General features: G+C 69.2%; 4 protein-coding genes across 4 annotated transcripts; all 4 read left to right on the top strand.

Moving 5' to 3' along the window:
* Nucleotides 1–2,628: 2,628 nt before the first annotated feature.
* EMIHUDRAFT_437590 (hypothetical protein) lies at nt 2,629–5,046 on the top strand. The gene is made up of 6 exons (XM_005764028.1): nt 2,629–3,142; nt 3,252–3,501; nt 3,553–3,803; nt 3,898–3,941; nt 4,221–4,375; nt 4,444–5,046. Exons 1-6 carry the CDS (start codon nt 2,636–2,638, stop codon nt 4,950–4,952), a joined length of 1,716 nt encoding a protein of 571 aa, XP_005764085.1. The 5' UTR covers nt 2,629–2,635; the 3' UTR covers nt 4,953–5,046.
* Nucleotides 5,047–6,074: 1,028 nt separating this feature from the next.
* EMIHUDRAFT_452415 (putative dihydrolipoamide dehydrogenase 1) lies at nt 6,075–8,201 on the top strand (the record flags this gene model as incomplete). The annotated part of the gene is made up of 6 exons (XM_005764027.1): nt 6,075–6,128; nt 6,224–6,254; nt 6,324–6,452; nt 6,708–7,006; nt 7,161–7,489; nt 7,566–8,201. The coding sequence occupies 6 exons, from the start codon at nt 6,075–6,077 to the stop codon at nt 8,182–8,184; spliced, it is 1,461 nt and encodes a 486-aa protein (XP_005764084.1). The 3' UTR covers nt 8,185–8,201.
* Nucleotides 8,202–8,343: 142 nt separating this feature from the next.
* Nucleotides 8,344–11,932, top strand: EMIHUDRAFT_214532 (hypothetical protein; the record flags this gene model as incomplete). The annotated part of the gene is made up of 10 exons (XM_005764026.1): nt 8,344–8,964; nt 9,121–9,198; nt 9,310–9,384; nt 9,697–9,944; nt 10,250–10,316; nt 10,431–10,682; nt 10,785–11,049; nt 11,143–11,601; nt 11,672–11,790; nt 11,921–11,932. The coding sequence occupies 10 exons, from the start codon at nt 8,344–8,346 to the stop codon at nt 11,930–11,932; spliced, it is 2,196 nt and encodes a 731-aa protein (XP_005764083.1).
* Nucleotides 11,933–12,492: 560 nt separating this feature from the next.
* EMIHUDRAFT_452414 (hypothetical protein) lies at nt 12,493–24,138 on the top strand (the record flags this gene model as incomplete). The annotated part of the gene is made up of 23 exons (XM_005764025.1): nt 12,493–12,915; nt 13,036–13,215; nt 13,291–13,629; nt 13,708–13,994; nt 14,364–14,581; nt 14,776–14,813; nt 14,955–15,035; nt 15,201–16,018; nt 16,089–16,161; nt 16,330–16,548; nt 16,720–16,929; nt 17,083–17,219; nt 17,356–18,252; nt 18,347–18,584; nt 18,632–20,383; nt 20,481–21,377; nt 21,487–21,656; nt 21,721–22,054; nt 22,186–22,365; nt 22,453–22,956; nt 23,028–23,369; nt 23,600–23,701; nt 23,885–24,138. 23 exons carry the CDS (start codon nt 12,493–12,495, stop codon nt 24,080–24,082), a joined length of 8,637 nt encoding a protein of 2,878 aa, XP_005764082.1. The 3' UTR covers nt 24,083–24,138.
* Between the last annotated feature and the right edge of the window lie 1,948 nt (nt 24,139–26,086).

Raw genomic sequence — 26,086 nt, 5'->3', positions numbered from 1 at the left:
GCCGAGGTGGCGCCTGAGGTGGCGCCTGAGGTGGCGCCTCCCGTGTCACCTTCGGCATGCCGCCAAGCGGGTCTGGTGCCGCCCACACCGTCCCAGCGGGTCGGGACAGCTGGCCCTGAGGCCGCACGACGGCCGCCTGCGCGGCGGCCAGCTGCCGGACGGCGGCCCAGTCGATGCGAGGGACCTGCCCGGGCGTGCGCGAGGCGCCCGGCCCGCTTGCGCGTGTGCGTGTGCGGCTGCGCTTGGGGAGGCAGTCCGCCAGCGGGTCGTCCGAGACTTCGTCCTCGTCGTCCTCGTCGGGTGCGAATTCGTCCTCGTCGTCCTCGTCGTCCTCGTCGTCCTCGTCCTCGTCGTCCTCGTCGTCCTCGTCGTCCTCGTCGTCCTCGTCCTCGTCGTCCTCCTTGACCTCCTCGAGCTCCTCGTCCTCCTCGTCCTGCGGCCACCGCCAGTCCTCGCCCTTGGCGGAGAGCTGGAGGTCGTCGTCGTAGTGCGCCTTCCACTGCGTCACCTGTGACAGGGCAGGGAGTAATCGGCCGTCGCCTCGGTAGCCACCTTCTACCGCGACCTACGAGGTCGCGGGCAAGCGCAGCGGCGAGGGCGAGGCTGCGGGCGGCGTCGGCGAGGGCAAGGGGTAGGGCTGCCGCGGCGGGCGGAGGCGGCGAGGGAAGGGCGGGCGGCGGCGGCGAGGGCGGGTCGGGCAATCGTGGGGCGAGGCAATCCACCTTGACGCGGAAGGCGCCGCGACGGTTGGGCGCCTTTGTCACGCGGCACGAGGCCCAGCACTGCCGCTCCCTCCCGCGCACCTTCCACTCCACCAACGTCTGTAGGAAGTCCCCCACCTGCGGAGACTGCGGAGGCGCGCGCCCTGATGTCATGGCTCAGCTTGGGTTCGGGGTCCACGGCGCTCAGGGGTTGTTGCGAGCTCGAGATACGAGCTGTGTGTCTTGTGAGCCTGTTTTGTGTCTGTGTGTCGCTCGTGCGTGTCGTCATCATCTGTCCCGCGTCCACCCATACCGCGTTGGTGTCCAGTCCGAGCCTGACTGTGTTCATCTTTCTACATACATACATATCAGACCGGTCGTGACAGGCCTCGCCCCTGGACCACGCACCTCGCACGCCTTTTCCAAGACGCACGAAGAGCGCGCTCGCCAAGACGTGGAGTAGATGCGCGCTCATCAGAGGCGCCCCGGCGTGCGCGCGTGCCGAGCCACGCTGCGGCGGGCACCACTCTGCTGGCTCACAGCTCTGTCATCTCTATCCAGAGTACAACGTACTACTTGACGGCACATGCCACAGCGCGACGACAGTAAGAGTCGGGGGCGCCATGCACACACGTCTCTTTTTTTCTCACTTACAGCTGCAGCACAAGGGCCGCGAGCGCTGGGAGCGCATATGCTGCGAGGGCGAGCGCAAACGCCAGCGCGCGCACAACACGGACGCGCGCGCGGCGCACCCGCTGCACCGCCTCCGCCAGCCCCTCTCCGCGCAATTGCATCAGCGCTCTGGCCGCCCGCAGCTCTGGCGCCGACAGCGCAGGCGGGCGCCACGGGCGCGCGCAGTGCACCATCGCCCGAACCGTCAGCGCGCGTGCCAAGGGAATGCCGTCCTCGTCGCGCTCGTCGAAGAGGTGCGCGAGGAGGACCAAGATCTTGTCCTTCTCAGCCGTGGCCATCACCGCCTCGAGGATGGCGGCGACGAGCGGGGGGCAGCTAAGGCGGTCGCAGCTGGCGCAGCGGGAGTGGCGCCCGTCGAAGTTGTCGAGGCCCGCCAGGCCCGCCAGGAGGACCTGCTTCTGCGCAAGCGAGACGAGCGTGGAGTTGAGCACGTCGAGGAAGACGTGCCGGACCAGCTGGTGCTCGGCCTGCGGTAGGGAGGGGGGCAGGCCTGCCTTGTCCCTCCGCGCTTTCAAGAACTTGAAGAGCACCTTGAGGTCTGGGATCTCGCTGACGAGGGAGGCCTCGTCGACCGGCCCCTCGGCGAGGACGCCAGCCCAAACCGAAGAGGCGCGGAGCCGACCTAAAGAGACGCCGATGCTCTGAGGCGATAACGTGAGGCCGTGTGCCCCATGTGGAAGCTCACCTGGGGGGTGCTGGCGCGGGCGGAGTGGCGACCGGCTCCGGAACCGGTTCCGGGAGGCGCGGTCAACGGCCTGCCGATCCGCGGGACTCGGGTTGTCGCGCGACACGGACGGTGTCCACGTGCCGGTCGCAGGGCGGTGCAACTCCCTCCAAATGTACTCGGGCACCTCCCCGTCGGGCGACGCGCGCAGCCGCTCCTGCTGCGCACGCGCCGCCGCGCGTATCGCCTGCTGGAGCAACCCCTCGTCGGCGGACATATCTCGGCGGAAAAGAATTCGCGGACCCCGTGTGAGTGTGTGTCACGCCCTTCACGCGAGGCATGCCACGTGGAAAGCAGTGCGCGACATTTAGTTCGTGCGTCCTTAGCGCGCGTCGTCTGAGGACTGAGTTAAAGCACGGTCCACGCTGTGGCGGGACGTGTGCGCTTTCATCTCCCCACATCTCCCCACAGGTTGAGCTCCATATCCCCCCATGTCTCCCCATATCTCGCGCCTCGACTGACCAGTGTGGGTCGACCGCGGAAAAAGAAAATCTCGCTGGAGCGAGCGCACGCCGAGATGCGACTTCATTCGCTGCTGCCGCTGCGGCCGCCGTTGAACGCGGCGGCGAAGCTGGCGCGGAGGCTGTGCGTCGGCATCTCCTGCGCTGCGGCGGGCGCCGCCACCAGCGCGCGGTGCGCCCGGCTGTCGGCGGACGACGACCGCCGCGTTGACTGGAATGACGACCGGTTGCTGGACGGCGTGCCGCGGGCGGGCGAGAGCGGCACCATCTACACCAACGTCTACTCCTTGGCTCTCGATGGCAGCCCGCACTGCACAACGCAGCAGCACCAGCACGCGCTTTCCCGTGGGCCAGCAACGCTCGTGCTGCTGTGGCGCGAAGTGATGAAGCAGGGCGGCAGGCCGATGGGTCACTCGTCAGAGCGCTGGTTGGGTGGACTCTACGCGAACGGCCTGCCGCCTGGCACGCCGGCGTGCACGCCGGTCAAGGTTCCGATCGGCAGCGGCTTCGACTTCGCCCTCGTCCCGCTGCCGCTCGAGGAGAATGGGCCGCTCATCTACAAGGCGACGCCCCTCACACACCCGCGCGCGCGCACACACACACCGCCGCGCGCGCGCACACACACACACGCCCTGCCCTCTCACCATCGCGGTCATGACCCTCCGGCCGCAGGAGGACAAGTCGTGCTCGCCGTACTTCTCGGTGGAAGACAAACCCGCAGGACGGACCCAGCTCCAACTCAAGGCCGAGGTCAGTGTCACTGGGGGCCAAGAAGTAGCCCTACTCGCGGGCACCCCCGGCGCGCACGACCCCACTGTCCGAGAGTCCTTGATGATGGACACAGCCGCCTACTACTGCGGCGAGATATTCAACGGGGTTGATGTCTTCACCTCGAGCCCGGATACCGTCCGAGATTGGCCTGGCGCGCTGAGCACAGATGCTCCCCCCCCCCTCCCCCCCCTCTTCCTCCCAGGCGCGGAGGCCCACCTGTCGGGTGAGTTCAGATCGATCGAGTGGTCCACGGGCATTTTGGCATCCGACGGCTTGCGGAGGGGCCCCATCGGGTCGCAATGGCGGGCGGGGCTCGGCCCGGCCGACGCCTCGCCCCCGGAGGCGGAGCGCCACATCTCCTCGGGTGGCTGGGAGGGACTATGCCTGCGGCCCAAGGCGGAGGAGGACAAGGACGGCAACCTTCGGAAGCCGCCGCGCGTGCTCATCACGGAGGCGCCGCCGCCCCGCACGCTCGTCACCCTCGCCCTCCTCACACACCATCGCCTACCCCATTCCTCACCAACCCAGTCCCTCCTCGGCATATCAGGAGGTCGCGGACCGCATGGCCCTGGTCGCCTCACTCCCAATCGGGTTTTGAGTTAGTGAAGATGACACGAGATCACACGAGATGACACGAGATGACACGAGATCGCCTGCTACATCGTGTGCTCTTGAGAATAGTCTCGAGAATAGTCTAGATCACACGAGAATAGTCTAGATCACACGAGATCGGCACGAGATCACACGAGATGAGTCGAGATGAGGCGCGACGAGCAGAGATGACACGAGATCACACGAGATCACACGAGATCGCCGGCTACATCCCGAGCTTGTATGCTCCTGACAGCCCACCAACGTCTTGTTGTATAGGAGCCTCGCCGGCTGGTACATTGGCGACCAGCCATCGCATGGCGCCAACACCGGCTACGACACGAAGCTCATCATGCAGGTCATCCTGCCGTCGACCGTCGAGCTCGTCCGCCTCGCGCAGGCAGAGGAGGCCGCTTGGCAGGAGGCCAATCCAGGCGTGCGGCCAAGAGAGAGATGGTATGAGGAGGGAGTAGTCTAGTAATCGATGAAGCCGAGCCTGCAGGCGGCGACGCAGGCGGGGAGCACGCCCTCCCCATGGCGTTTGTCGAGCCCATCGACGAGGACATGCCGCCGCCTCCCATGAACCCGATGCTGCCGCACGACGACGACGGCTCGATGCTGCCGCCCGACGACGGCGGCTCGAGCGTGCTCGTGGACGGGGCGGAGGCAGCGAGGAGGGCACTCACCCGCGCCGCAATCTCGGCGGCGCTTGCGCCCGACGGCGAGTACGGGCGCGCGGCGGTCGCCGAGGCGATGGCGGCCGCCGCGGGCGAGGACGACGAGCGGGTGCCAGAGCGCCAGCGGCGCGACGCCGCCCTCGCAGGTGTGGCGGTGTGGGCGGGGGGCGAGCTGCAGCACGAGGCAGCGTTTGCCGCCGGAACCGTCGCCATGGTGTCTGGCGCGGCCCTTCTCGTGGGTGGCGGGGGCGCCCTCGTCCCGGTGGTGTTTGTGGTTGTGTGCTCCGTGTACTCAGTCATCGTCGCCCGCGTGATCGCGCAACTTGAGGGGTAGCGTCTACACCGAACTCACGACACAATGTGCAGCAAAACTGGCCCCAGGTTTTTGGGCTCGGGGCTATACCGGAACTGATTGTGAAAACTCATAGCACGAATTGGTTTCGTCGCAGAGAGCGGCATAACTCGTGAGAGTCGTGATTTCTTGTTGGTCTTTAAAAATCTCTCTCTAACTCGTAAGAGTCCCTCTGAAGTTTGCGCCCGGACGTCTGGGGGGGCGACCCCCCCCATCTTTGTTTGCCGAATGCGTCTCTGGATCAGAGTGCGTCTAGTAGGTGCCCTACTTAGACGCTCGCTGTCCCACCTTGTGACGGTGCCCTGGCAAAATCGTCCCGATTTCGATGCGCGATTTAGCTAAGTCCCAGAGCCGTTTACGCATGAGCGGGCCCCCTCACCAGCCTAGGGCTCGCGCTTCTGGCCCGAGGTGTCGCCGCTGCCTCCCGCGCCCTCCGGCGCCTGCTGCCACTGCCGGTCGGCCGGTCGGGTCCGCGCGACGGCTCCATCCTCGAGACGTAGCGGTCGCTGAGCGCTTTCTCGACCGCTACGTCTTCCAGTGCACCCACCCACCGCGACCCTCGAACCTGCGCTGCGCGGCGCAGTTGCTGCCGAGCGAGACGCCCCCGCCCGCGCAGGGGCGGCATCACCGACGCTACCGCATGGCCGAGCAGCGAGCAGTGTGTGCCGCAGTGCCCGTCCGGGCCCTCTTGCAGCTGCCTCTATTGGGCGTAAACCGCGGATATAAGGGTCTATACGGAGGTGGGTGGCCTCTTAGAGGTATGGGAGCCGCTGGCACCGCGCTGGGCGCCGCGGATGCACGTACGAACGAACATTGTGAAATCGGGACGATTTTGACCCAAAAATCACAAGGTGTCGGTATGCTCGATCGAGCATCCTAAGATACGCGAGTCCATATATTAGTTGCTCCGCGCATCCCGAATTGCTCGCGGTGCATCTCCGATTGGCGCTGCTGTCTCAAAAGAGGCGCTGTGCATACCTTGATCAGCGCGTGTCTCAGAAGACGCGCGCATATTTTGAACAGCGCCTGTCCCAAGAAACTTTCAGATCGCGCACTACGCAGGCGGGGAGGGACTATGCCTGCGAGAATAAAGTGACGCCGACAATGAGATCGCCGGTGGCGGAGGCAGGCCGAATCGCCAATGCGGTCCCGAATGCGGTCGACAAGACGGCACGGCGATACCAATGAACCTACGACTGCAGTCTACCGGTAGAATTGGTAGACCGCGGTAGACGCGTCTACCCCTTTTTCAGCCGCCGAACGGTAGACCGCCGCCGCCGGACGGTAGACCCGCCTCGGCCAGTATGTTGAATATGCAGCCTCCAGTTCTCCACTCTGGCGCCACTTTGGCAGACGAGCGCCGGCAGATGCCCTCGCGGCCTGCCGGCGAACGTCCGTCCGGCGAGAACGCGCGCCATAATGGACGTGTGGCTGTCTGGCGAAAACTCGCTCTCGAGAGCCGCGAGAGGGCGGCGCTCTCCAGTGAGCGGTTCCACCCGATGAGTGTGTAAAGACGTTCATTTGATCTCATAAAAGACACGGAGCGCGGCTCGCACGGAAATGGCATGAGGTGAAGCTCACAGCGACCGCGCTCAACAGCCTCTCTTACCGGCAGATTTCGCCCGCGCGGCAGACCGCACTTTCATCGAGGCATCGCCGCCGTCCTTCGGCCTTCGCCACATTCAGCCATGCTCGGCCGCTCCCTCGCCCGCGCCGTGCGCCCGCGCCTGTCCCGAGGCCTCGCCACCGGTGAGACCTACGACATGGTCGTCATCGGCGGCGGCCCGGGCGGCTACCCCACCGCCACCAAGGCGGGCCAACTTGGCATGAAAGTCGCCTGCATACAGATGCGAGGACGGCTGGGAGGCACGTGCCTCAATGTGGGGTGCATCCCGTCCAAGGCGCTGCTGCACTCCTCGCACCTGTATGAGGAGGCAGCGAAAGGGTGGGGTCCGCACGGCATCTCCGCCGACAACGTCAAGATGGACCTTGGCAAGCTGATGAAGCACCCAATCGGCATCTTGGGCCGCGCTGCAGTGCCGCGCGGCGTGGCGCGGAGCGTGGCCGCGCGCGGCAATTCTTTTTTTGGTAGCATATCCTCTCAAGAAAACAAGGCGAAATAACAACCCACATATGGACCCAGCGGATCCTCCCATCCGTCCCACTTTTTGTTTTTCTTTTTGGACCCAGCGGCCGGCAGCGTCCGGGGTGATGTTTGCGGTCAGAGCAGCCCGCCCTGTGAGAGCAGCCTCGGCCCGCGCCCTCCTCCTCGCGGCGATCCTCGCGCGCGCCACCGGTCACGGCGCCGGCGTCTGGCGGGATCCGCACCACTACCGCTCAGACTCGTCGCTCGCTGGCCTCCGCTTCGTCTCGGAGTCACCGCCGCACGAGCTGAACATCGTCGGCACCGATGACGGGACGAGCTGGTGGGCCCTCAAGGGCCGCTGCAGCGGTCTCGGCATGCGCAACATCACCATCGACTTCAGTCCCAAAGGCGGCCCATCGGACGCCACCGGCAGGTGCCTCTTGCGCTGCGACGCATCCCAGGCCAAGCCGGGCGGGAGACTCACCCTCGTGCCCGCGCCGCGCGAGCAGGTGGTCGCCCGGCGAGACCATCACGTGGCCAGACGGCAACATGTGGGCCTTGCTCGCGGCTCCCACGCGCGCGTTTCTCTTGGACGCCGCCGACGACCACACCGGCGTTTTCTTCGACCCGCACCACTTCAAGGTGGGCACCTTCCGGGGCATGCGGTTTATCGCCGAGGACCCGCCCCACGTCCTAAAGATGGTTGGCTCCGACGACGGCACCTTTTGGTTCCTCGAGGGCTTCTGCACCGGACCAAAGATGACGAGCATCCACTTCGACTTCTCTCCAAAGGGCGGGCCGAAGGAGCTGGTCGGCAAGTGGGCGCCCTCGCCCGCGCGCACCATCACCTGGCCGGACGGGAATGTGTGGTCGAATGTCGTCCCGGAGCTGCAGGCCTCCTTCGCCGTGCGCCACGGAGGCGGGACGGTGCCGTCGCGCGCCCACGTCGAGCCCTCGCCGACGCACGCGTCCGGCAGCCTCCCACTTAGCCTCCCGGTGCTCGTCGCCTCTGTCGCGATGCTCGCCCTCGCCGCCGCCGTGCGCCGAGTGATCGGCTCGAGCAGCCGCGGGGCTGCGGAGGCCCGCCAGACGCAGCTCGCCGAGTGCGAGAATTTTGGGCCCCCGTAAAAACACAAAAAAAGGCGAGAATGCGAAGTCCGAATTCAGTGCCAGTGCGCGCCAGTCCCGTGAATTCACAAAAATTCTTTTCCGCTTCGCGGCAGGCTTCGGCGAGTCCTCTACGTGCCTGCAGCAGCTCTCCGCACCAGAGTGCTCCATCAGAGCGCCATGGCAGTGGACTGCCCGTCGATCTCCAACTGGCTTCTCCAGGTCCAGCAGGCCGGCGGCGCGCCCGCCACCAGCGGCGCGACGCTTCTTACCGGGAACGCGTCCGCGCACACCGAGGAGCTGCGGGCGCAACTCCGAGCGGCTGCGGCGACGGAGAGCGACGCCCGATACCTGCTCGATCCCGCAGCGTGGCACTCCTTTGCCTGCTCTGATGGCGGCGTCGACGGCGCGGATTCGTGCGCCACTCTCGTCGACGACGTCGCGGCGACGCTGCAGCAACGCGCAGGCATGTGGACGGTGGTCTTTGTGGCTGCCGCCGAGCTGGCGCCCGCCGCTCAGATTGCGTCCATCGTCGGCCGGTTCTGGCGGGCCGCTCGCTGTATCCACTCGAGTGCGACGGACCGCCTCGACGCAGACTGTCGCAGGACGCTCTTTGTGCTCTCGACGCGGCTCGGCGACGAGGCGGCCATGGAGACGGCGGCCGGGCTGGGTGGTGGCGGGCTGGCTGGAGGCGGGCTGGCTGGAGGCGGGCCAGAGGGCGAGGAGGGCAGCGCTGGGACGCTGAGCGGCGTGCGGCTCCGCGAGCGGGTCGCGCGCGACGCGGCGGCGTGGCTCGCGTCGGTGGACCGCGCGGCGCCGCCCTCGCAGCGGCCGGGTCGCCTGCTGCGCGAGCGGCTCTGCGTCGGGCGAGGGGCGCCGGGCCGCGCGCCGTTTGAGGCGCTCGTCGCGCGGCAGCGGGAGGTGCGTGCGGCGAGGCGCGGCAGAGGGTCGGCGCAGGGCGTGTGCGTCGCAGCGGCCGGCGCGTCCGACCGCTGCGCCGGCGATGCGGGCGAGCTGTCTGCGCTCGACGCGCTCGTCGGGCAGGAGGGCGATCCCACTCGCACCGAGTAGTGACAAGGAATGAGTAGTGACAAGGAATGAGTAGTGACAAGGAATGCAGGGACGACTCCCGGTGTCCGCTGGCAGGAGGGCGTGGTGGCGGAGGTCCGCTCGCGGCTCGAGGCGGCGAGGGTCGGGGCGAGCGGCGGCGAGGACGCGCACGTCCTCTTCTTCTACGGCTACCCGGGCGCCGGAAGGACAGCCCCTCGCGGAGCTGATGAGATTGCCCGAGATCGTCCGAGATTGTCCGAGAGTAGGCACCGGAAAGACGTACCTCGCGGAGCTAATCGCGACCGCGGCGCACGGCCGCGCGGCGCCGCCGCACTACCGCAAGTTCGCCATGCAGGAGCCCGCCGCTGCCTCCGCCTCCGCCGGCCCTGCCTCCTCCGCCGCCGCCGCCTCCACCGCCACCGGCCGCGTCCGCGACAGCCTCACCCCCAAGCCCGCATACGCCCTTCCCGTCCGGCGCCGCAGAACTACCGCACCGACGAAGACCTCTGGAAGCTCGTCTCGCCGCCGTGCGGCATCAAGGGAGAAGGCGCGTTCGCCGCGCTCTTTGCCGGCGCGCATGGCGAGGGGCGCGAGAAGGGCGAGGGGCGCGGCGCGAGAGCCGCCTCGGCGCCGGTCGGGCCCGTCGTGGTCTTCGACGAGATCGAGGAGGCGCGGCGAGACTTCATGACGACGGCGCTCGTCAACGCGATTGACCACCGCGGCTTTGTCGAGTACACGCTCAAGCGCGCCGACGGCTCCGACGGCTGCGACACGCGGCACGCGCCTAGACACCTCCTAGACACTTCCAGACACCTCCTAGACACCTCCTCGACACCTCCTAGACACCTCCTCGACACCTCCTCGACACCTCCTCGACACCTCCTCGACACGCGGCACGCGGCATCCCGACCGCGGCTCCTCCTCCTCGAAGCGGGCTGCCTGCACAGAGCTAGCTGCCTTCACAGAGCTAGCTGCCTTCACAGAGCTAGCTGCCTTCACAGAGCTAGCTGCCTGCACTGAGCTGAGCTGCGAGCAGGCACGCGCCGACCGCGGGCGCGATCTTCGTCCTCACCTCCAACTGCTTCCTCGACGAGCTTGCCGAGGTGTGGAGGCGGCACGCGGCGGGTGTTAACTAGTGTTATTTAGTGTTATTTAGTGTTAATTAGGTGTGGAGGCGGCACGCGGCGGGCGGCCGGCCGCACGCGGACGCGTACGAGGCGACGCGCGCAGAGATGGAGCGGCGCATCTTCACCGACGCCATCCCGTGCTCGCGCGCCGACGGCACACCCTCGCCGTTTGCGGCGGGCAAGATGCGCGACCGCATGCGCGGCAACGCCTTCCCCTTTCTGCCGCTGAGCGGCGAGCAGATGGCGGCCGCCTTCGAGATGCAGCTCGAGCGGCGCGCGAACCACTACGAGGACGAGAACGGCGTCTCGCTCCACTGGACGCGCGACTTTGCGCGCCTCGCGGTGCCTGCACCGTCGCCCGCCGCCTCCGCCTCCGCCGCCTCCGACGGCGCCGCCGGCCCCGTGCGAGCGGGCGGCGCGAGCCAGCCCCGAGGCTGACCACAGCGCGGCGCCGCTGTAGGCGGAGAGTCGGTCCGGAAGCGCATCGACGTGCTCATGCGCCTGGACTCGCATTCGGTCGAGCGGCTGTACGCCTCTGCGGCGTCGCGCTGCCGGCCGCGCCGCTTGGAGGCGCTCATCCTGCACACCCGCGCAGGCACGCCCGCCGCAGAGCCAATCTGCGCCGGCGGAGACAGGGCAGAGGGCGACGCAGAGGAGCAGCGAGCCGCACCTACCAGCGCGCCTCCGCAGCGGCACCATTCGCTCGGTGGTGAAGCACGTCCTTTGGGCGGCCGTAGCGGCGGCGGCGATAGTGGCGGCGGCGGCGGCAGTCCCGAGCCCGCGGCCGGCCGGTTCGCCCGAGAGAGCGTCCCGGAGCGGGTGCTGGACGCGGAGGGCGAGGCTCGGCTGGCGAGGCTGAGGCTGGAGGGGGAGGCGGCCCTCGCCGCCGCTCGGCAGGCGCACAGAGCGGAGGTGGAGGGGCTGCGGCGGGAGCTGGCAGAGGCGCGCGAGGTGCTGTGGGGCTGGGAGATGTCGCGAGCCTGGATCGGCGCGGCGGCCCTCGCCAGCCTCGCCATCGCCCTCCTCTCCTCGTCGTGGCTCGCGTGGTCGGCCACGGCGTGGGTGATCAAGGCCGCTGCGGGCAGCGCTGTGGCCGTCGTGGTGGCAGGCGTGGCTGTCGCGGCCGTGGCGGCACTCCTCTGTGCCGCGGGGAGCGAGGCTGCTTGCGAGCTGCAGCGGCACGTGCAGGCGGCGGCGCGAGCGGCGATCGCGCTGCTGCTGCTCGGCTGGCAGCTGCTTGCGTGGGCCGCCGGCGCCTTGGGTCCCCACCCGGCTGAAGTGACTGGCCCCGCGAGACAGCCCTCGCGAGGGACTGGGGCTGCTCAAATTAGGCGCGCTCGGCTGGTGGGGCGCTGCGGTCCTCACCGCAGCCGCGTTGGGGTTGCGGTTCTATCGCGACGCCCGCAGACGAAGAGCGACGCAGCGGCTCGCGGAGGATCGGGCGGAGGTCGTGACTGCCGCCGCCGCCGCCGCCGCCGCCGCGTTGTGCGTGGCTCAGGAGGCTGCGGCGAGGGCGCGTGTCGAGGCGTCCGTTGTTTGCGCCGAGCTGCGGCGCCTCGACTGCGAGCGGGAGGAGCTAGGGCCATGGCTAATGGGCGGCGCACCAGAACCACGAGGTGGTCCGCCCTCCCCGTGCCCGAGCGGTGGGTGCTTGGCGAGCATCATCTCGGAGCAGGGCGCCGGGGAGGGCGAGCCCTCGAGGGAATGAAGCGACGCCTTTCGAAGTCCCGGGCATGATTGCGCCCCTTTACGATTCCACATCCAGAATTCAGTGTTTGTAGAAAGTACGCAACATGCCCAGCTGCAAGCATGGGCCGGGCAGGTCTCGGCTGGGCAGGTGGGAGAAGCTGGCGGGAGCGGGGAGGGATCTGACTTCGCTTCCGAATCGGCACAGAGAACACATGGCACATGCCAAATTCAATGTAGAACGGCTTTTCAACGGAGCTCGAGTGTGGCGGACACCCCCCCTTTCTTTTCGCGGGATTTTTGCGCAGCGGCGCCGCCAGGCGCCCGCGCCGGTTTTCTTGCTCCTCGGCTCGGCGGGCCGGAATAAAAGAAATTTGACGCCCGCGTCCTCTGCGGCACACGCAGGAAGCCGCCCGTCTTCCAAGGCGCCCCGCACGAAGCCGGAGAGGGAGGAGAAGCGCTCGAGATGGACGCCGGGCCAGCACAGAACGTGCAGGCCAGCGACGACGTCTCAAAAGCTGCGGCGGCCACATCGTCGCGCAGCGCCAACGCACGACGCTGCTGCGCTCCCGACGGCCAAGAGAATGGTCAGGAGCCAAACTCGACGGGCTTCGTCAGCGATGCACGGCTGGCCTCGCTCAGCGGCAGCGTTATGCGCGATGTCCCTCTCTCGGACCACTTACGCTTACGCTCGGACCGCTCGTCGGATCAAGACAACGCCGGCGGGCATGCTTCGCCGAGCACTGACCCCCCGCCGCCGCTCGCGTCCCGCGGGGCGCTGAGCGCCGTCAGCCGTGCGCCAGGAGGCGGGCGTGGCGGCGGCGGCGCCTTCCAGTCGCCGCCAGAGTCGGTCAAGCCCTCCGAGTCGCTCATCGCGCCGATGGCACAGGTGAACGCAGCGCCGGCCCCTCCACCGGTGCAACTCCCGTCCCCCTACCTCTCGCAGCAGCAGGGGGGGGGATGCTCGTGGGCGCGCGCCGCTCGCCCCTCTCACCCCCGCTCCTCCGAGGTGAAGTGCCCTCTGTGCTTCCAGTACTTCCACCCCGACGTGATCGAAGGACATGCCGCCACCTGCGGAGACCCCCCGCCGCCGCCTACCAACTCGCCCTTCCCGACCGAGCCGCGACGCATCGCCGACGCGCCGCCGCCGCGTCACGCCGAGAAGCAGCCCGACCAGCTCTTTCACAAAGTGCAGCATATCTCCACGCTGCTGGGAGAGACGCCCCTCCGACCGGACGAGGACCCGACCGCCTTGCTGTTGCAGTGGGTCGACATGCTCGAGATCATCGAAACCTTGCAGCGCGCCGTCGTCACCGTCCACAAGCCGGACGAGAATATACTCCAAGCCAGGCTCACAGCGAAAGTGCGCAACTTTCGGGTGCGGGTGCCGTGGATCCGCGAGAAGCTCGGCCTCCCGCCGCCGCACCAGCCGTACCTGCTCGCCATCAAAGAGGCGAGCGAGAAGGCGGGCCTCGCCTCCACCACCGCCGGGCTGCTGGTTCAATGCGACCGGCTCGAGGAGGCGCTGCGCCTCTGCGACGAGCTTTGGCGCGACGGCCTGCAGCTGCCCTCCGATGGCACGACCCTGCCCAAGCAAGTCGAGGTAATACGACCGGGACTGCGGCCCTCTCCATCAGACCCCCCCCGTACCCCCGCCCCTCCCTCCGTTTCATCCTAACAGGTGATCTGCACGGCGCTCTCCCTCCCGCGGCGGGGCCTGCTCGATACGCTGACCGAGGCGCACAAGCGGATGTTTGAGGACGAGGCGACGGAGCCCGGGGCGGCGCCATTCCAGGCGGCGCTCCCCGAGAAGGTGGCGCAGATCGCAAACGTGCTCGGCACCGACTCGCTGCCCGTCGGGGGGAGCCTCGTCGACACGCTACACGCCGCCAACGAGATGGTGGGCCTGCAGGGCGAGGGAGGGCTGGTCGAGCAGGCCGACCGGCTGCTGGAGATGATGCTGCGTCCGTCATGCCCGCCCCCGCCGCCTCCCCCGCCGCCGCCGCCCCCGCCGCCGCCGCCCCCGCCGCCGCCGCCCCCGCCGCTGCCCCCGCCAGACGTTGAGCCCGAACTCTCGCCTGTGGCGTTCGATTCGAGCACGGGCGACGATTCGAGCACAGGACCGCTCACAACCTTCTCGCCGGCTGCCGCCACCGCCGTCCGATCCGAGCTCCTGGCCTCCCTCGGGTGCCGGATGCCTGCCCCCGTCCCTCACGCAAGCGTGCCCTCCTCTGCGCGTGCGGCCTCGCCACCTCAGAGCCCAATCCCGTGGCAGCCAGCCTCGCGCTCCTCGCCGCTCTCGCCGTCCGGCGCCGCGTCTCCTCCTCCGTCTCCAAGGCTGACACAGCAGGCGGCGTCGCCCTCCTGCTCGCCGCTCACCAAGGCCGGCAAGACCAGCGTCAAGACCAGCGTCAAGACCGGCGAGCCGTCGCGGCTGTTCAAGGCGGACCGTGGGCGGCTCGTGCTCGAGCGGACTGACCAGCTCTCCGCCAAGGCCGTGGCAGCGGCGAGCGGCGAGAGTGCGGGGCCACCTTCGCCCTCGTCGCTCTCGGCCAGTGCGCGGTCCGTCTCGCCCTCCTCGCCCTCGGCCTCGCCCGCGACGAGGAGCGGTGCACGGCCGAGCACGCCGCGGACGCAGCCACGCAAGCCCGCCGCAGGTGCCCGTCTCGCGCCTTCGCCACGTGGCCCCTGTCGAGACAGCGCCCCCGCCACACACCGCACACTCAGGCGTCCCCCCCCCCCGTTGCAGGGAAGTCCAGCTCCAAGCCCACGCCGCCACCCGAGCCGGTGCCCTTCAGCATCGCCCCGCAGTGGTCAGAGGCCAAGCCGATCCCGCAGCGGCCCGCGCCGCCAAAGCCATCGGCGCCCGCGCCGGCACCGCCGCCGCCAAAGCCGCCAGGACAGTCCTCCCCCAACGGCACGAACAAGGAGGGCGTGGCACCGGCGCCCAGCCCCCTCGCGAGGGCGTCCTCGTTGCCGGCGGGCAAGACCAAGGACAAGCCCGCTCAGGTGCAGCGGTCGGTGAGCAGCACCGCCGCACTGCACGCGCCGCGGCCACGGCGCTCCGTTGCGCCTCTCGACGCGCCCGCGGTGCCGCCTCTGAGCCGCCTCGCGCAGCGCACCCGCCTGGACCGCGACACGCTGGCGCGCAAGCCGACGCTACCGCCCGCCGAGCTGAGCGCTGCGGCCGAGAAGAGCCTCTCTGCGTTCGCCGGGCCGACGCCGCCCAAGGCCGCCCCCGTCAGCGCCCCTCTCCTGTCGGAGGCAGAGATGAAGCCTCGGGTGGCCCGCTGCGAGGAGTCCCTCGGCATCGAGCCCGCGGATACGGCCACCCTCGCGCAGCGGATCGGCAAGCTGGAGCGCAGCCTCGGCCTGGCGAGCAGTGCGAGCGACGGCACCCTCGAGGAGCGGCTCGTCGCCATCGAGAGGGTGGGTCTGCCGCTCAGCCGCATCGCCAACTCGGCCGCCTTCTCGCCGTCCGAGGGCAGCGAGATCAAGAAGCAGCTCGTGGCGTTCGAGGCGATGCTGCACGACGGCGCGCTGCGGCTGCGGCCAGGCCCCGAGGCGGAGCCGAGGGGCGTTCTGCGGCTGCTGACGGCCGCCTCAAAGGCCACCGCAAAGGCGGCCAAGGCAAAGCCGCCCCACGACAGCAAGCCTGCTCAAGACGATGCGGCGCTGAGGCAGGCGCGCCGGATGAACGACGCCAACGCGCGCCACGCGGCGGGCCTGCTGCTCGCGAGGAAGATGGGGCGGGGCCACCTGTCAGAGCTGGGCGCACTCTCGAAGGGCGTGGGCGAGGCCGCCATCGCCTCCCACTACGAGGACCTGCCCTTCCGGGCGATGGAGCTGCTGTTTGAGCAGGCCGCGGTGAGCCCGAACGCGTGCCTGCGCGGGCTGCCCGAGGACGTGCTCCGCCTCTGTGAGCCGCACGTCGAGCGCGTCGGAGGCCTCTCCCACTCCGATGCTCTGATCGGGCTCGGCGTCTGCGTGCGGTGCGCCAGGCCCCTCGCGCTGCCAGGGCCACCCCCCACGCTCCCCACCGAGACTTCCCGTTGCGCACAGGGCCGGCCGCGTCGACCTCCTCAACGCCCTCTTGGCGATGCCCCTCACGGCGGGATCGCACCAGGCACGCTCTGTCCCACTTCCCCGACCTAGCAGAGCCACCCCCCAGCACACACTCCTCCCTGGCCTAGCGGAGCCACCCCCCCCCACACACACACACACAGTCACAGTGCCACTCAGCCCATGGCCCGACTTATGACCTCTGCCGCTGCCAAGAGCCGCTTGACGCTGGCCTCCGCAGGAGCTGGTCCGGCGATGCGAACGCGACCTCGGTGTCGCGGCAGAGGCGACCCCCACCGAAGACGGCAGCGACGCTTTCCTCCTGACCTTCACTGGTACGACCGAGCCGCACAAGACGGCCGGCGCGCTGCGCGAGATCTACGGGAGCGTGAGTGCGCCAGTGCGGTGCGAGGTGGAGGAGGAGAAGCGCCTCACGACGATGACGTTGTCGAGCAAGGAGGTGGCCACCGCCTACCTCCAGAGGAGGGACAAGGACGAGGCGCGGACGGGGAAGCAGAAGGCGACGCAGGCAATGAAAGCGGAGCTCGAGAAGACGGAGGCTGAGGCGCGCTGAGCCGTGCATGGCGAGGCCATGACCCCTCAAGACGCGTCACCGGCGCGTCCACTCTAGGTGGAGCGTGAGAGGGGGCAGGAGAAGGACGTGGTGGCGCACGCGGAGAAGAAGATCGAACAAGCCCGAGACTATCAGACCGAATGCGAGACATACCTGAAATTTCTCGCCTCACCGGAGCATCAGCAGAACTACAAGAAGGCGTCGCTCCGCTGCGCGCGCGAGGCGCATCTGCAAGCGGGCTGGGCACGGCTCCTCTTTGGCATCCGCGTGGCGCGGCGCGAGCGACGCACCGCCGCGCCCGCCGCGCCCGCCTCGCCGCCCGCCTCGCCCGCCTCGCCACCCACCTCGCCCGCCTCGCCCGCTCGCCCGCCCGTCTCGCTCGCGCTGGCGGCGACCTCCCCCACGAGCGTGCGAGTCCAGCTCAGCGAGGCCACGCCGGAGGCTGGCACGCTCGTCGTCAAGTCAAAGCCGGCGCCAACCAAGCCGCCGACCAAGCCGCCGACCAAGCCGTCGACCATGCCGCCGATCACGGAGGCATCCCCGGCGACTCCCAAGCCGTGGCCGCCGAACATCCGCATCAAGGCGCGCCGTCCCTCCCCCCTCTCGCCTCCACCGCAGCCCCGCTCCCACCCACCATCACAAACCCCACCCCTCCACCCTCCCTCCACGCACAACACAGGTGCTTGTGGACAGCTGCGTGGACACGAAGACGCGGGCAGAGGACCCCAAGGTTGCGGAGGAGACACGGCAGTCGATGCTCAAGGACCTTTCTAGCAGGCTGAGGGACTTGAAGGGGGCGTTCGGCGTGAGCATCTCTTTTCCGGCGAAGCGCTGGGTCTGTGCTGACGGGCGCGCTGGAGACATCGAGCCGTTCAAGTGCGATTCCGACCCGGCGCCGCGCGCAAGCTCGTCCACGCGCGACTTCACGCAGGAGCAGGCGGAGAAGGCCATCCTCTTGGAGCACGAGGAGGACGCACTCGAGCCCACGATCGAACCTGAGGAGCTCGCGGAGGTCATCCGCAAGACACCCGAGTACATCAAGCAGAAGGAGCTAGAGATCGCCAACTTCAAGCACAAGGCCAAGGAGCGCGAGCAGAAGTGGCTCGCTGCACGCGCGGCGGTCACGCAGGCGGAGACAGAGGAGGCCGCCGCCGAGGTGGACCTCGCCGCCAAGGAGGGCAAGCTGAAGCAGTTGAAATACTGCCATCGAGTGCAGCTCCGGCTGCCGCGCCAGACGGTGGCAAGCCTCGTCGGGGAGAGCCGGACGCTGAGCGCCTGCCTGCTCAAGTTCGACAACGCGTCGATCGGCTGCCGGCTCGCCCTCGCGCCGTCGGGCCACGGGCTCGTCGTGAGCGACGTCGCGGAGGGCTGTGCCGCCGACGCCGCAGGTCTTCTCTCAGACGACGTGATCCTCAGCGCCAGCGTGATCGCACGCGGGGACGAGACGCTCAAGGAGCCGCTCCTCGTCAAGGACGCGTCGGCCATCGCCTGCGCGCTCTCGCCCGCCGACGCATCGCTGCGCCTCTTCCTGGGCAGCGAGGAGCTCCGCTTCGAGGAGCACCGGATGATGGCCGAGGACGACTTTGTGCGGTGCGCTCCTCCGGCATGCGGGCGGAGCCCGTTGGCGACACCCACGTCACTCGCCCCCTCTCCTCCCCTTGGTGATGCCCCTCGTCTCTCACAGGTGCTACCGAACCTACTGCTGCGACAACGACCTCGTGCCGCTCGGCTCGGATGCCGCGAGCGGCTTCGACGTCTTTGCCGACCAGGCGCTGCATGACCCGAAGAAGCCGCTTGCTGGGCTGGCCGGCGACGATCTCGACCAGCAGCTCCGCAGCCTGTGGGCAGGAGCTCGCCCGGAAACGCGCAAGAAGTGCGACGACTTCGCGCACAAGGCCCGCCGCAGCACCGGCCCCCTCACTGTGCCGCGAACCCTCGCCTCCTCCATCTCGCACCGCCGCCTCTGCAGGTCGCTGCCTTCTGCGCCTTCCGGGACAAGCAGCTGGCGCGGGTCCGACGCGAGTGGTCCGCGTGGCCGCAAGAGAGGGTGGACAAGAAGCTGCTCGAGCTGTCGGGCGTCAGCGTCCCCGCCGAGCGGCGGCAGAAGCTTCTGCGCCTCGCCACCGACCAGGCGCGCAAGCTGTCCAAGCCGCACTGCTCGGAGGCGCTCTCCGACTTCAAGCTACAGGCAGTCTCCCACCGCCTGACCGACGAGGCTGGCGTCGTGACCGCACTCGCCGCTCTCGAGTCCTCGCTGACCAAGCTCCTCGGCGCCGGCGGGGTTGTCGAGCAGATGGCCACCTTCCTCGAGAGCGACCTGGCGAGCGACGCGGACGAGTGGGCGTCGCTCCGCGACTGGGTTCTGGAGATGCGCCGCACTCACCTCGAGCTGGTCCGCGCCAAGCGGTACGACGAGGCGACCGCGCTGCTCGACTCGGCCAAGGAGAACGTCGAGGGGCGGCGCGAGGCGCTGCTGGCCAGAATGAACGAGAAGAATGAGGAGGCGATGGCGGATGCTGCCCAGTATCGCGCACGCCCCGTCGAGGACGAGAACACGTTGGAGATGGACCACGCGGCGGCCGCCGAGGTCGAAGCGAAGGAGGTGCGCGCCGCGTTGAACAAGAGCTTGCTCGGAAAGGAGAAGGCGTTCCGGGTGGCGAAGCATCGCGCTGTGGCGGAGCATGACGGCCTGACGGCTGCAGCGGCGATGGCTACCCTGAACGGATCGCTCGTGGAGAAGGAGTACTTGGAGGCAAAGGAGGCGTCCGAAAACGCCGATGCCGACGCCAGCCGCGCCAACTCGCTTTTGCGCAACCTCGAGCGAGAGGCGCGCGAGCGGGCGGCGAAAGCCAAGCGAGAGTACGAGGCGTCGGCGGCCTTGAGGGCGGCGGCTCAGGCGCACAGCCAAAAGGCGTCGAGGTTGCTCCAGGCAGCCGAGCACCAGCTCGAGTCGCTCGCCGAGCAGGCCGACGCCCACGCGGCAGTGCGGGCCATGCTGAGGAGCGCAAAGACGACCCGCTTCGTCCGCGGGTGCAGCACCGGCGGCGCCCGCCCGAGCGGCATGCCCGCCATCGCCGAGGCCGAGGATGAGAGAGAGGCGGTGGAGGCGCCGCACCAGCAGCAGGTCATCACGCTGCAGCTGCAGGTCGAGCGCAAGAGTGCCATCCGGCTCGCCGTCGAGCGGCGCAGCGTGCCAGCGCTGCAGGCGCTACTCTCTGCCGCGGCCGCAGGCGCCAAGGCCAGCTGGCATGAGGCGCCAGACGTGCGCCGCGCGCTCGCGGACGCGTGGCGCGGCGCGCTCGCTTGCCCGCCGGTCGACAACAGCGTCGTGCTCGGCCCTCGGTCTGCGGCGCAGGCCGACGCCCTCGGCGGGTGGCGGGCGCCTCTCGAGTGCTTGTGGCAGGCGCTGCCCGCCGGCGCACTCACGCGGTGGTCTCTCGGCGCTGCCACCGAGGGCGAGGTCGAGGCGTGCCTCGCGTCGGAGTCGCGCACGACCAACGGCGTGCTGGCCGGTGTGCTCCGCTCCGACGACGGCTCGTTGCATTCGCTGCTGGAGTTGCTCCTGAGCCAGCGCGCCGCCGACCCAAAGGCGGGGCCGCACGCCCTCGACCGGCTGAGGAAGAGACTCGGCGAGTGCGGCATCGACGAGGAGAGCAAGCCCGGCACGCCGCTTGCGCCAGGAGCGGCCCTGTCGGTGCTCGCTGGCGCGCCAGCGGACCAGGTTTTGCGGGTCTCGAGCATCAAGGCCCTCGCGTGTTGCTGCGGAGCCGAGCGCCTTGCGTGCGATGACTGTGACCAGCGTGACGCGAGTACTGTAGGAGCTCTGCTCGCTGCTCGAGGGCATCGCCGCCCTGCTGCCCTTTGAGGTTGGAGGGGCGCCACCGCTGCTTGAAGCGCTGCAGGAGGCGGCTGCGGGCGACGTGCGCCCTCGTGCCCTGCTCGTGGCGCACTTGTGCGAGGAGGCTGCCGACCTGAGCTCGGGCTGGTCGCCCCTGCATGTCGCGGCGTGCATGGACGACGTCGAGGCGACCGAGGCCCTCCTGCAGGCGGGCTTCTCGGCGCTGGCTGAGGCGCCGCTCACGGGCGCGACGCCGCTCTCGTGCGCCGCTGTCTGCGGCAGCCAGCGCGCGCTCACCTCGCTCTGCGCGTTCCAGCTCCCAGCTATCGAGGCGGAGTCCATCAAGACGGATGCAGAGATGAGGGCGGCGCTGACGCGGCTGCTGCCCGCGGTGGCGGAGCAGTGCGACGAGTCCTCGGTCACTCGGCTCGGGCCGATGCTCACCTTGCTCGTGCGCCACGGCGCCAACCCCGCCGCGCAGAGCGAGCCGTTCGAGCTGAGCGCTGGCAGCCCCGCCCGCTCCCTCTCCCCCTTCGAGATGCTGCTGCGGCAGTGCCTCCCGTGGCTCGCGTGGGCGCACCTGGGGCTCGAGAGCAGCAGCGGGCAGGCAGAGGCGGCAGCGTGGCAAGCCGCGGCGCAGAGCCTCGCCGTCGGCACGGCATTCGCGCGGCCCTCTGAGGGTGAGCCGCCCTCCGCCGCCGCGGTGGGGGCGCAGGCTGTCGGCCGGCTCCTCCTTGCGTACGTGCCGTTTGGCATCTGGCCGGCGAAGGCGCAGGAGGAGCTGAGGACGGCGCTCGTCACCAGGCAGGATGGGCGGTGGGCTGACGCGCCACTGCACGCCTTCGCCATGGCGCCGCACGCGGCTCTGCTTCCCGTCGTCGAGGCGCCTGCGCCTGGATGAGCGCACAGTCACCTTCCCGGAGGAGTTGGAGCTGACGCCCCCCCCCCCCACCCACCCCCCCTCCCCCCTCCCAACCTTTTGCTAGGCGCTGCTCCAAGGCGACGCCGACCCCAACCTGAGGTGGCCGGACACAGGCCGTTGGTGCGGCCAGTCGGCGACGCACCTCGCCGCCGCGGGCGGGCTGTACGTCTGGGGGCGCGACAGGGACCGACCGACGGTGCGCAGTGGCGGCGAGAGTGGCGCCGACCTGCTCAGGTCGCTAATCCCTGACCTCCCTCTGGCCTTCCCCGCTTTCAACGCCGTTTGCTCTCTTGCGTAGGCTGCTGCTCGACCCGCTGCTCGGGAGGGCCAACCCGCTGCAGCGCGACGCGCGCAGCAACCTGCCGCTGCACCTCTGCTGCGCCATCGACGACCGCGCGGTGGCAGGCCTCCTCGCGGCGCAGCCGGAGATGGGCGCCCACAGCTTCGAGGGCTACGGGACGCAGAACCGACGGCACGTGACGCCGCTCGCGCTCTGTGACGCAAGCGGCGGCGTGGCGGCGCTCGTGGCCAAGCTGCGCGAGGAGGCCGCGCGGCTGGCGCAAGCGGCGGAGGAGCGGCTGCGCGCCGCGGGCGGCACGCTGCCGTCGATCGATTCGATCCTCCGCCCCGAGGTGAGCACGACCCGCAGCCTGTGAGGGCGGCACTTCGCCTGGTCGTCTCTTGCATGCTGCAGCCCCTGCTCCTGCACGAGAACAGATAGCCCCCACTCCTCTCGAGTCCGGTCCGCCCGCCCGCACCTCAGGCGAGCGTGGCCGAGCTGCTCAGCCTCCGCGGCGCCGCCACCGGCGCCACGTCCAAGGCCGCCAAGTCCAAGCGTGCCGCTTCACCCCGCGCGCCGCCGACGCACAAGCCAGAGAACGGCGAGGCGGAGGCAGAGGCGGAGGCGGAGCCTTCACCGGCGAGCCTCGTGGTGAGTGGCGAGGCGTGCGCCCCCGCCGCCGCTGCCACCCTCACCGCCGCCGCCCTCACTGTCGCCGCTTTCCCCCACCGCCTCCACCGCCCCCAACAGGAGCGCAGCCGGAAGCTCGTGAAGCGTCTCTGCTTCGGCGCCCAGCCGATCCGCGTCGTCCTCACGCGGCACGTCTGGCTGCAGCTGACGATGATGGACGTCGCCAGGCGGCGCAAGGCGCTGGCGCTCTTCCACACGCTCGCCTCTGGCGCGGGCGAGGCGACGTCGAGCCCTTGCCCCGGCTCGGAGGCGGTGCCGCTGCGCGTCAGCGCGAGCCTGGGCAAGGGCGGCGAGGCGGTCTTCGCCGTCGTGTGGGAGCGGAGCAGCGAGGGGCGCCCCTTCTTCGAGGCTGCGCGCGGCGCCGAGGCGATCCGCGTGTGGTCGATCGAGACCTCCGACGTGTCGCTGCACGAGGTGGCGCTGTACGTCGAGGAGGCGTGGGCCTACGGCGAGAGGGGGCGGCGCGACACCGAGGGCCGCTTCCCGATGGGCACCACCAACGAGCTCTCGCACCCGAGCGACAAGTGGCACCCGGTCCACGCCGAGGACGGCGGCGAGCTGGCGGTGCCGCACGCCTGCCAGTGTCGCAGAGCGGCGCGGCGGCGATGCCCCGACATCCGGCGCTGCGCCCTCAGGTACCCTACGTCATCAAGTGGTACGCCGTGAGCGACACGCTGCCCAAGCTCCTCCTCCTCAACCCGGACGTGCAGGACGTCCAGCTGCCGCTCCTCCTCGACGCGCACGAGGAGGCGCTCGTGCCGCCGCCGCAGCCGACCTGCTCCACGCTGCTGGTCGGCCGCTCCGGCACGGGCAAGACGTCCCTCTGCAACGAGCTCCTCTACCGCACCCACGCAGCCAACGAGCGGCGCCGCGTCGCAGAGCAGCGCGTGGCTGAGGGGGCGCCGGCCCGTCTGGAGGCCGATGGCGAGGGCGCGCCGCCGCACGCCAACGTGCTCTTCCTCTGCAAGAGCCGCACTGTGAATAGTCCAGCTGTGAACAGCGCAGCTGTGAATAGGTGCTCTTCCTCTGCAAGAGCCGCTGTGAATAGTCCAGCTGTGAACAGCGCAGCTGTGAATAGGTGCTCTTCCTCTGCAAGAGCCGCACGCTCGCCTCGCGAATCGAGAGCCACCACGCGGGACTCGTGGCTCCGCTCGGCGCGCAGCCGCCGCCCGCCGCCCGCCTCAAGGAGGCCTTCGTCGCGGCCGAGCCCGAGCTGGACGCGCCCCTCTTCCTCTCCTCGTCCGAGTGGCTGGTGCTGCTCGACCGCTGCCTGCCGCCCGACCAGCGCTGGTTCAAGTCCGACCAGGAGGTGGCGCGCTTCCTCTCTGCGACGGACGGCGGCGGCGACAGCCTCGCGCCGCTCCTCGCGCCGGCGGAGCCCTCGTCGCCGCGCGACCTGGCGAACGGGCGCGGCGAGGCGGGCGCGGCGGGCGCGGCGCGGCGGGCGAAGCGCGCCAGCGGCGCGGGCGAGCGGTCCCTGCTCACCTTTGAGGGCTTCGGCCGGCTGCTGCAGGGCCACAGCTCGCTCAAGGACAAGCAGCTGCACGTGGGCGCGCTCTACCGCGAGGTCTCGCTGCCCCAAGCCACACCGTTGTCGCCCGCCCCGCCGCCTTGCCCTACATCGCCAATCGCCACCACTATCCTCGCCGCCGGAGCCCCGTTTGGCACCGCCGCCACCGTCGCCACCTGAGCCTGTCGAGGACTGGGGCTCCACTCGAGGTCATGTTCATAGATTCCAAAGCATTGTTAATAGCAAAGGGGGGAAAAGGTACCCTCGACCCTCACGCCTGCAACCCTCGCGCGACAGCACACCACTGCTCCGCACGAGACACCGTTGCAGGACCAACCCCAAAACGCGACAGCGCACACAATAGGGAGGGTGGGTGGGGAAGCAAAACAGGCCGTGTGGGGTGTGGGTGTCACGAGGACAGACGTCCACGAAGACGGTGGACGGACGCAAACTCCCTATCCGATTCACACTCACGGCTGTCCTACTGGTTATATAGAAAGTCGGCCGTCTGCGAGCCCCCGGCTCGCCGACGGCGAGAGAGATGCCACGAGGGGTCGCGGTGGCGTCCATCGCCAGGCTCCCTAGCTCAACCGACGACCCTTCGGGATCGACGGCCGATCGTCATGAGCCTGTCGAGGACTGGGGCTCCACTCGAGGTCATGTTCATAGATTCCAAAGCATTGTTAATAGCAAAGGGGGGAAAAGGTACCCTCGACCCTCACGCCTGCAACCCTCGCGCGACAGCACACCACTGCTCCGCACGAGACACCGTTGCAGGACCAACCCCCATCGCCATCCATCGTAGAACATGATCTCGAGCCCTGCCCCAGCCCCTCAGCCACTACACCATCATAGTCACTCGCGCGAGCCGCTCGATGCGCGAGGCGAGATCGAGGCCGGCGTAGTGCTGCTGCATCGACCTCTCTCGCTCCTGCTCGTTCCAGCCGAAGATGCAGTCGATGTCTGTGATGGTAGCGCCCGTGACATCGCTCGTGTCCCGCGCCACCTTGTCCGAGAACCGTCGGTTCGAATGGTGGGCAAACTTGACAATTGGGTTGCCCGCCTCGTCCTCCTCAATCGCAAGCTCGAGGTCCTCCTCGTCGCGCTCGCGGAGGAGCTCGTACGCGAGCTTGAGCGCTTTCGTAGAATGGCTATATGACGAGCCAGTCTCTAGCGGAGTATCGGTGAGGCGCCCGCCGTCTGTCGCCCGGATGAGCGGGCCTTTGACGACGGCGGCGTACTGGGTGAGCCCCAGTCCCGCCAACCACTCGCTGGCAGCGCGGAGTCTGGCAGAACCCTTGGCTCCCCCAACGAGGTTGACGTACCGATCGCCCTCCTCGATGGTCGCCGCCTTCCTCTTCTGAGTCGCGGTGCGGCCAAGGTATTTGGCCGCTGGCCGGAGCGGGTGGTCACTCGGCAGCCGGCCGAGGGCCCCGACGAAGGTGTCGAAAGCGCCGTCTGGCAGGCTCGCCCCGACACGCAGCTGCACGACAGAGTAGTCCGGCCGCTCCACCTTGAAGCCGTCCACCGTGACCGTCTCGGTCGAGTGCCCCTGCACACGCCACAGATCCCGCACGGCAGACTCGAGGCTGAACTCAGAGGTGAGTGACGTGCCCACACAGTGAGCCCACCGGCCCTTCCCCTGGGCCGTCTTCGTGGACTCGAGGTGGGCGGCAACAGTCGTCCCCATCTCGGCACATCGCTCTGAGAGCGGGTTGACGATCCACACGTCGCAGGCGGCGACGCCGTGCTGGCGGCCCGTCGTCTCGCCGAGCCGCAACCCCATCATCACCTCAAGGAGGAACATGACGCGATGACTCGAGTAGACTGCCTCCGCCTTGGCGCCGGTGCAGCACGTCTTGAGCGTCTCGTCGAGAACGAGTCGAGCGAGCTTGCGCGTGGTGTGCGTGCACGGCTGCGCGAGCTCGCCGATCAGGCTGACCATCCTCGCGCGGAGCGCCTTCACCCGGGGGTCGGACATTATGCCGTTGGCGGTGGTCTTGGCGATGACTCCGCCCGCCGCCCTCAGGATCGTCTCGAACGAGCGAGCGCGGCCGGAGTCCATCGCGAGCCAGTTGATAAACTCGAGCATCGACTCGACACGGTAGCGGGGCAGGACGACGCCGCCGCCCATACTCGTAGCCCACACCTCCTCGAGACGGGTGAACTCCGCGTGGTTCTTCG

The sequence above is a fragment of the Emiliania huxleyi genome (assembly GCF_000372725.1).
Source record: "Emiliania huxleyi CCMP1516 unplaced genomic scaffold EMIHUscaffold_61, whole genome shotgun sequence".
Lineage (NCBI taxonomy): Eukaryota > Haptophyta > Isochrysidales > Noelaerhabdaceae > Emiliania > Emiliania huxleyi.
The sequence above is the reverse complement of the archived record's forward strand: the minus strand, read 5'-3'. Positions and strand labels throughout refer to the sequence as shown.

Coding starts and splice junctions, on each gene's coding strand:
- EMIHUDRAFT_437590 (XM_005764028.1), top strand. CDS start 2,636: ATGCGACTTCATTCGCTGCTGCCGCTGCGGCCGCCGTTGAACGCGGCG. Junction 3,143..3,251: donor ATGGGCCGCTCATCTACAAG/GCGACGCCCCTC, acceptor CTCCGGCCGCAG/GAGGACAAGTCGTGCTCGCC. Junction 3,502..3,552: donor TACCGTCCGAGATTGGCCTG/GCGCGCTGAGCA, acceptor TCTTCCTCCCAG/GCGCGGAGGCCCACCTGTCG.